The sequence below is a fragment of the Quercus robur genome, chromosome 10 (genome assembly GCF_932294415.1).
Source record: "Quercus robur chromosome 10, dhQueRobu3.1, whole genome shotgun sequence".
NCBI lineage: Eukaryota > Viridiplantae > Streptophyta > Magnoliopsida > Fagales > Fagaceae > Quercus > Quercus robur.
The window spans coordinates 41,756,917-41,766,819 of record NC_065543.1 but is presented as its reverse complement, the minus strand read 5'-3'; the positions used below and the strand labels follow the sequence as shown (position 1 = coordinate 41,766,819).

Sequence of the window (9,903 nt, the reverse complement as noted above, 5' to 3'; positions counted from 1 at the left end):
TGGTTTGATTGTTCATATTTACCTTGGTTTCAAGCTATCAATTGGGTGGCTCTTGAGTTTAAATCCATCCTTCCAATTAAAAAGGTAGATTGTTCTTCATGTAAGGAAAATTCTACAAAAATTACATATCTATATCTTTGTGAGGCTAAATGTTAGGGAGAGCACTTTAGGGAGACTCCAATTGAGTAGTTAATATAACATAGGGACATTCCTTAATTCAAAAGTTTAAGCTTATAAGTTTATGTCCAGCTATATTATATTAATCACTCACTCTTATCATTATTATTCAATGTGAGATTTTACTTACGTGTATATACCCAACACTAAAGAAACTATGAATTGTACTAATTCTAAGCCTGTGAGAAAAATACAACAACTTGGGAGCACACAGGAAGGAAACTTACAGATGCTGATGCTTCCAAAGCCCTACCTCCCACAGTCCCTACGCCCTATTTGGAAAATCAACAATGAGGATTGGACCAACAGCAATAAATTATGCGTTGGAATTGGACTGGTTTGATCTCCAAATTTTAACAGAAAGTAACCTCTAATAACTCAAGGGAAAAAATGAATAAACAATGTAATAATAATATATGAATTATTTCAACATATAGCAAAATCCTGTAAGGTTTTTCAATATCCTAGTATACATGATACAAATGGCTAAAATGCTTTCAAGTCGTGGCGCTCTTAAATGTACAGAATGCACAAAAACATATGTATACAACTCAGGAGTAAATGAACCAATGATAATACGTATTTTACTAAATTTGATTGGGTTCAATCACAATTCCATGAACTGGTCCTGACCGGCCTAAGTAATTTCTTCCAGAACCTGTTACTGGCATTGTTTGAGCATTTGGAGGCAATGGAATTTCGTCCGAGTGGCCAGAAATGCAGAGGGCACCAGAATCATCTTGCTCCCAATACACTTCTACCATAATTCCTCTAGGTCTCTCTTCAGATTCCGTTCCTGGAATCCCCACAAACCTAGCTCCTATAGGTACCTGCACGATCATTGAAAAAAGGATAAGATGGGAGTGGGCATAGTGGCTCTAAAACTTTTCTTTAGCTTATCTTGCTATACATTAAATATAAAAAAATAAAAAAAAAAAAAAAAAAAAATCCACTTGCCTGAACTGAGGCTCCAGATGTTAAAGTCAGAGTTTCCATCCTCCCTTCGGCTGCTGCACTCTCTAGCTCTGCTTGCTTTGCAATATTCAAGAAAACTTCTTCAAGGGTTGTAAGACCAAGTTGAATGTCAGATATACCAAATTCCCCTTGTCTATCTTGGAGCTCCTCGAAAAATTTCTGTTCAAGATTATTAGTAAACCCCAAATGTGATTAGTTTTTTTTTTTTTTTCATAATCTTTACATTATTCTAATATATAAAGCCTATCATATAAGAAGGTAATCCAATGAATCTAATAATATAAGAAATTGTTATTTCTTGAGCTCTACATGTTGCTTTATGGCAGCTCAAAACATTTCATTAGACTCTACTGTAGTGGAAACCAATGAAGTTACCAAATCATGTGAAAATGACAAATTGACAATTACCAGATACAATAAGGAAAAAAAAACTATAACAAAAATCGTGTATATTTCACCACAATAAAGTACTATTCTATTTGGGCAATAAAATTGGCAATCTGAGCCTTTTAGAATTATTTCATGGATCTATGTCACGCCCATTGCAAACACAGCTGATGCAATCTCTCTCCAATTGTCTGTGTATCATTTCAAAGAATGCAATATATAGGATTATGCACTTGACTTGATATCATTATTCTATGATGTATTGACGTGCATCATTTCAAAGAATGCAATATATGAAGGTTAAAAATTTTGCTGATGCATCAGTGGAAATGCAATTCAGTTTACATATGAATCCATATCCATGCTGTTGAGTGTGAGCCAATATAGGATTTATAAACTTGTAAAGGACAGCTTCAAAAGAAATGAAAACAAAATACAATGTTAAAGATCCTTACCTTCAAAAGACTCTCTCTATCATGAGGAATCACAAAAGTCAAAAAAGCTTTATTCTCCTCTTTTGGTTCTACATCCAAATGCTGTCCAAACATTTCCCGAGTCAGAAATCAACCTCTTTGTAAGTTAAAGAAAAAATTTGATCAATTTATTTATTTAACTTACATCTTTAAAGAACTGCTTCACATCCTCATGGTCAGGAGTTGCAGAAACTGCAGCCCCATTGGGAGGAGAACGATTCTGAGGAGTTTGTCCATTGTTCATTCCAGAGAAGCTAACATTAGCAATGAAACCAGTGCCAAACTTTGACTTCAACCTGATTGAGGTTCCAATGCAGCGAAGCCTACCCTTGGCCATGATTCCTATGCGGTCACTTAAAATGTCAGCTTCTTCCATTGAGTGTGTTGTAAGGACAATGGCACGCCCTTTCTTTGCATCCATTATAATGTCCCATACATGCCTCCTTGTTATTGGATCCATACCAGTTGTCTGCCAATTGGAGGGATTAGATAAAACTTCTTAAGTAAATAAATTAGGGCAAATATATTCCTAGCTACATACCGGTTCATCTAAAATGACTAACTTTGGATCACCAATAAGGGCTATTGCAACACTGAGGCGACGTTTCATTCCTCCACTGTAACTCCCAGCTCTCATTTTGGCAGCCTCAGTGAGTCTCACTTCTGCCAACGACTTCTCACCAATCTGCATGGAGCATAATCGTTTATCTTAAGAAGAATGAAAATAAACCTACATCAAGGTCATTTATTACTACTGTTGGATGCCATGTCTGGGACCATAAAGTGTGTTTTGAATCTTCAAACCATGATTAGGAAGAAAGCGGCTGAATCACCCTTCTATACTTGCATACATACCGATTTGATAGAAGCACGGGGTAGGCCTTTAATAGTAGCAAAGAGGTGGAGGTGCTCTTGACCAGACAATGCATCCCAAAGGATATCAAACTACAAAAAATACAAAATTCAAGGTCAGGCACTTCTTTTCTGAGCCATTTCTATTCGAAACTATGTCAATTCATATATTACTGAAAACATGCAGCAAACTTGAAATGCACAGGCACAGAGAGAGAGAGAGAGAGAGAGAGAGAGGTCACCTGGGGACAGACTCCAATAGTTCTTCGAATGTTTGACATGCCAACTGAGCTTCGGATTGAATGTCCATAAATCAATGCTGTTAACAAGGCAGACTCAAATGTTATATTCTTCTTGACTTAATTTCAATAGGATAAACAGAGAGAGAGTTCACCATCTCCACCAGTCACTGGGGTAATGCCTGTCAAACAATTAATTGCTGTAGTTTTTCCAGCTCCATTAGGTCCAAGAAGACAAAATAACTGATCCTTTTCAAAATTCACCATTAGCCCCTAAAGGAGAGTTGCAAATAAGCAAGTTAAAATTTCACCCAAATATAAATAGGATCACTGTCAGCATCATTATTGTAATCTTATGCCTTATGGTGATACATTATGACAGTTAAGAAACTGATAAAAAACTAACTTTGATGATAGTGATGCAAAAAACATCATAAATATGGACAAGAACAAATCCCCCTCAAGGCACCTAATGTATAACTACAGTAGTGACAAATAGCAGGACCACCACTAAATTGATTCTGCCAGACAAACAATAGCCCAAAATGAAGCAAATTCAATGATGCTAATAACCTAGATATGTAGTTGGCGACTCTATGCCGCTCTACCTGTGCCTACCAATCCTTTTCCTAAAAGAACAACGAAAAGCAAAGAAAGAGAGAGGTGCATTGAACAAATAAGATATTTGATTAGATTGATTTCATAACAGCATCCTCCTTAAGAACCATGAAACACTAGGACCCTACAGAAACTCATAACAATTACATAATCAGGTACAAGTGAATAAAAGTTCATTTTACTCCCTGAAACTCTACAGAACTAAAGTTAGAAAGAGGTCCTTACCCTAAGGGCATGATAAGGTGGAGTCTTCTTGCATCTACAGTAACAATTACAATCCCTAGTTCCAGGATATGTCTTTACAAGACCGCGTATCTGAACTGCAACATTTGAATCAACCACGCCTTCCCTTGTTTGATTTTTTACTATGTTTTCCTCTTCGAGGACATCTTCATCATCTGGGGTAATATGCTCATGATGTGGGACAGAACCTATGCAATTACAAATTCCACCCTCTATGATGAGAGAGGGAAAAAGGCATTAGTCATACTACCAGGCAATGAGGAGAACTTGTGAGCACAAACTGAAGATCAAACTGAATTACCTTTCACCTTGCTTCCACCTTTTCCGGTCCAGTACCCAGGGTTTAGGAAGTAAAATACTGATTTTCTCACACCAGATGCATTTGGGATAATATTATCGAAGTAGATAGCCAATACAAACCACACCAAGAATGTGGCAATGAGCCATATGTATATCTTATTCTGTTGAGAGCACAAGAAATACAAAATGGCTATAATGTGAGTGATTCAACTTAGATTGAAGTAAACAGAGGAAAAGGAATAGAGAACAGAAAAAGGATACATAGTGATCTATATAATTTCAATATTGGGATTTTTAGCTTGAATTTTTCACATACAATGGTCATTACACACTCTATATCATTTGGTGCACACTGGTTCCGTTTACTCCAGCTAATCCCAGGATCTTGAGGAGTTGAGGTTGCACCAGCAAGCAGGGTAAGAGCTTCAGCAAGAAGATTAGGTGGGAATAAGGACCATATAGATCTCCAGGTATTACTGTAGCTATCACTGTAGGGGAATCCAAATACTGTAACAAGCTGCAAGGACAAAGTGGAAACAGATTATTTCAAGTGAACTGGTTAATAGTTTCTGAGAGATTTAGGAAGGGAATCTTGCCTGAGTCAAAAATCCAACAATAAATATGGAGAAACCCACTGTTGTGGATGCAGCTGACTTGCTAATGAAGGCCGACAACATGAATGCAAATCCAATCTAGCATTTAAAGTTAAGACAGGCAGATAAAAGGTTACTATATTTAAAAAGGGCTGGTTTAATTAAGCATAAAGTAAAACAATGACCTATAGGACTTGCAGGAAATATCTTACCATATTGAGTTGGAAAAGAAAGAACACAAGGTACACAACTAGAAAACTGTTGTGCAAGAAAAAATCAAACTGAAACATCATCCCAAAGAGAACTATGAAAAGTGATGAGAGAAGCGTAAGAGTTCCCTCCCATGTGAGCCATGAGAGCCAGTAAGCAGTATCATAAAGACCCATCATAGACATTGCCTGGGTAGATAAAAACCAAAAATGAAAATTTGAATAATCCTGCAAAAATACAGCAATGTCAAATTCCTATTTTAGCTTCAGACTTCAGAAAGTCAATACCTGGCGAAGTTTAAGTTCTTTCTCTGTGATCAAAGAACTGATTTGAAACACAAAAGAAAACATGGCTGTTGCAAGGAAAAAAGCTGGTCCTACTGAACCCACTGCAGAGAAACTATCAATTGCAGGGTGTGCAAATTCCTTAAATCCAACAATCCAGCTGAAGTTTGAATCTGAACATGCACAGAGTGATTAAATTAGTGGTACATTTACTCAAATGCAGAAGTGGGTGTCACGGCATTAAGCCAAGTGAGTAGAAAATTCCATGAGGAACTAGAATTCGATACCTCCAATCAGATATCTCGCAATCTCGCGCTCTGCAGCAATTTGAAGTGGTATTTGAAATTTAAAAGTGGGATCTTCATAATTGCCTCGCACTGCAACAGGAGTTGAATTAGTCTGTATGCTGTAGCTAATCACAGTAGAATTTCTTTGAGCAAAATGCAAAGCTCCTGGACACCTCATTGGATCACTCATTAGCCATGCATCAACATCACTTGGTGTTCTAAATGACTTAACCTGCATAAACAAAAAGGCACAGTGAGTGAATATAGATAATAGAATACACCAAAGTCCAAATGCTTAGATACAAGAAATACCAATACAAACAACAAGTTCTAATAAAAGTAAAACTCTCAATAAATTCTAAATTTTCTCTCTATATCCATCTGGCTAGTCAACTGGCTAAGTTTTCTGTTCAATAATTTTCCTAAAAAATGGACTCCAAAATTCTTTATTTCCTCATTTAAAAAATAATATGAAATTTTAATTGAATAAATATAATAGCACTAGAAATTAAAATTCTCACTTTATTTGCATCCAAAAACAGATAAATTACATATTCTTGAACTGTTAAAAAACAATGAATTTTATCATTTAACCATTATTTTAACAAAGACTCAAAATTCTTCCTTTCCACTTAAAAAATAATATGAAATTCTGAGTAAAAATAACAGCAGTAAAAATTCAAAATTCTCATATTGCACACCATCTTTGCATCCAAAAACTGATACAGTACTAGAAATTCAATTCTCCAAATACAATGTTCTTATTTTTACAATCATCTTTTATTTTCTCAGGAACCAAACAATAAGATTAAAGTAGACTTCTGACCCTTAAAAATTTGAAATTATTTTTATTTTGGCCATTTATGTATCAAATTTTCATTTTCATTTCCATAAAGGGTCAAAATGTAAACTTTCAAACATAAAAGATCAATATGAAAACGAAGCCAAACATAAAAGCTAAAACGGGAAACAACTCCGAACTTTAAGGGTCAAAAGTGTAATTTACTCGAACAATAAGCAAATGAAGCTACATCTACCTTTGAGTAAAGATAATAGCACTAGAAATTCAAAATTCTCATATTGCTTATTGTCTTTGCATCCAAAAATTGATACATTACTAATTGTCTTAAATTGTTAGAAAACAGACGAATTTAATCATTAAACCATTATTCTAACAAAAAAATGCAGGCAAATATTAAAATAAAACCCTTAATTCAATTCTCTGAATACAAATTCATCCTGTGTACGAACTTTATATATTTTTCTTAGGAACCAAAAAATAAGTCAAAATGTAAAGACCAATATGAAAACGAAGTCAAATAGAAAAAAAAACAGAAAACAACTCCAAACTTTAAGGATCAAAAGTGTAATTTCCTTCAAACAATAACCAAATTTCATCTAATAAAGACTCAAAATCCTTCATTTCCATTTCAAAAATAATATGAAATTCTAATTGATTAAAAATAACAGCACAAGAAATTCCAATTCTCCAAAAATACAAACTCATCTTTTGTACAATCTTCCATTGTTTTCTTAACAACCAAACATTAAGATTAAAGTACACTTTTAAAAAGGGTCAAAATGTAACGTAAAAGACAGGCATAAAAGGTTAATGAAACTATATGTAGTATCTACCTTTGTCTGAGGAATGGGTCTGCCAGGATTGTTAGCCATGATCTTAGCAGCAATTCCCCGAGCCGCGGCGTTGTCATTTCCACTCCACACGAAGTCGTAGCAAGGGAGCTTGACGTAGAACTTGTCCTCGCAAGGCGGGATCGGCGGCGAGACGAGGGAGTCGGGGTCGGTGACGCTCTGGAAAGACGTGGAGGAAGCGAAGCGAGCCTCTATGGCTTTCTGGATGCAGAATATGAGGAAGATGAAGAAGAAGGAGGAGAAGAGCTGGAGGAACGTGGACCGCTTGTTCCGCCATGACAGCAGCAGGTTCTTCTTCAACAACGCGGTGTATTGCTGCCATAGCAGCGGAAAACCGTGCTGTAAATTCATGGCTTTTTCAGAGTGATGTTTTTGTTGTTGCTGCTGTTGTTGTCTTTTATACTTGTAAAATTTGTTGCTTTGAGTTTTGGGTTTGTTTTTTTTGTTTTTGAGAATCTGTTTTTTGTTTTGGAGGGGAATTAAGTTACGGAGTGAAAAGTGGGATTTTGAGAATGGGGAAAGTTTTTAACGTTTAAAAGGAGCGGTTTTGTGCGTTATGTGAGGTTGGGAATTTGGGTTTCGTTTTTGAGAAAATTACCAAGCATGCCATTTTGACTTTGCTTGTTTTGGATGGTATAATACACCTTTTTGTTTTTTTTAATAACACACTTGACAGACCATAGTAATGGTGTAAATGTATATTTTAATAATTCTTTATTTATTTCGGTTTGACTATTAAAAGAGCGAAAGATATGGTTTGGGACAATAATTAAAAATTGAAAAATGAAATAATATTTTAAGGAAACATAATGTAAAAATAGATAATTTAATATGGGAGAAATTATATGGTCTTAAGTCATGGATCACATTATTTGTCCATCATTTTACTACAAGATTCCCATTTATTGAAAATTGTTAAGTCAATTTATGATAGAAAAATAGTTAAATAGAAATTGATAGCAAAATAAAAAAAAATAGATTTTTGTATTAAAATAGAAAAAAAGTTTTGCAGGAGGGTATTTCAAAATTTGAGTATATAATATAGAAAAAATAGATAGAAATTTTTATAGGAGATGATGCGAATGCTCTCATGCTATAATCACTTTTTTTTTAGAAACAAACTACTATTAAACATATATGTTTGGTAATTATTTTTCCCTTTATTTTCTGTTTTGAAAAACAAATTTTTTATTTTTGATACTAAAAAACGTGTTTGGCAACCTAAAATGGACAGAAAACAAAAACTATTTTTAAAACTCAATTTGTGAAGAAAACTGAATACACGCAAAAGGTTGCTTTCAGTTTCTAGTTTTCAAAAGTTAATAAAAACACGGATTTGATTTAATGAATCTGTTTCATTTAATGAGTTAGTATTAGAGTTCAAATATTAGTAACAACATATTTTAGTATTTTCTATTTTTTAAAAAAATTATTTTTTAATTTCAACTAATCAAACATATTTTTTATTTCAAAAATATAAGAATTTTTTTTCTTTATATTACCAAAAATAAGTTTTTGAAAATAGAAAACAAAAACTGTTACCAAACATAACTTAATTCTTTGTAATGATACTTTAGGTTTTTTCATTTTTTTTCCAAAAAAAAAAAAAAAAAACCTAAAGTACTACTACAAAGAGTCGTGCTATAATATCTATAAAATAAAAAATAAAAAATAAAAGGAAAAAACCTGAAGTACTACTACAAAGAGTCGTGCTATAATATCTTAACAAACAAAAATAAAATACTGAAATTAATACCATATTGTATATACGGAGGCTTCTACGAAGTAGAGGAGGTTGAATTGGGGTATGAAAAGTAAGACGAAGGAGGAGAGGGTTGAATCTGAAATCTGAATTGATGGGAAATCTCTGATTTTTGTCTAATAAGTTGGATTCCTTGTCAGTCCCACCTCTCTTTCGTTGTCACCTTGAATGTATTTCTCCATTTGCATTATTAAATGGGTCATGAAAATTTATGTGGAATGGAGAGATTGCGGGTATATCTAATCATTTAAAATCAACCAAGTCTTGATATTTCATAATCTTGAGGTTATACGTGTACTTAATGAATAAGGCAAGAAAATTCGTTAAAGTTTTGAATACTTTTATTAAAAAAAATAATAATAATATGTTTCTTACTACTTCTTGTTCTTTGATGTTGAAATTGATAATCTTTTTTTCTTTTTTCTTTTTTCAAAAATATAAGAATTTTTTTTCTTTATATTACCAAAAATAAGTTTTTGAAAATAGAAAACAAAAACTGTTACCAAACATAACTTAATTCTTTGTAATGATACTTTTGTTTTTTTTCATTTTTTTTCCAAAAAAAAAAAAAAAAAAAAAAAAAAACCTAAAGTACTACTACAAAGAGTCGTGCTATAATATCTATAAAATAAAAAATAAAAAATAAAAGGAAAAAACCTGAAGTACTACTACAAAGAGTCGTGCTATAATATCTTAACAAACAAAAATAAAATACTGAAATTAATACCATATTGTATATACGGAGGCTTCTACGAAGTAGAGGAGGTTGAATTGGGGTATGAAAAGTAAGACGAAGGAGGAGAGGGTTGAATCTGAAATCTGAATTGATGGGAAATCTCTGATTTTTGTC

At 33.5% G+C, this 9,903-nt stretch overlaps 1 protein-coding gene across 1 annotated transcript; it reads right to left on the bottom strand.

Moving 5' to 3' along the window:
* Positions 1-568: 568 nt before the first annotated feature.
* Positions 569-7,801, bottom strand: LOC126701394 (ABC transporter A family member 2-like). The gene is made up of 16 exons (XM_050399473.1): positions 7,274-7,801; positions 5,639-5,870; positions 5,355-5,524; positions 5,070-5,255; positions 4,861-4,956; positions 4,581-4,781; positions 4,266-4,425; positions 3,947-4,176; positions 3,259-3,376; positions 3,107-3,183; positions 2,868-2,957; positions 2,554-2,697; positions 2,158-2,481; positions 1,995-2,075; positions 1,135-1,311; positions 569-1,007 (listed from the first exon to the last, which is right to left on the bottom strand). The coding sequence occupies exons 1-16, from the start codon at positions 7,640-7,642 to the stop codon at positions 765-767; spliced, it is 2,898 nt and encodes a 965-aa protein (XP_050255430.1). The 5' UTR covers positions 7,643-7,801; the 3' UTR covers positions 569-764.
* Between the last annotated feature and the right edge of the window lie 2,102 nt (positions 7,802-9,903).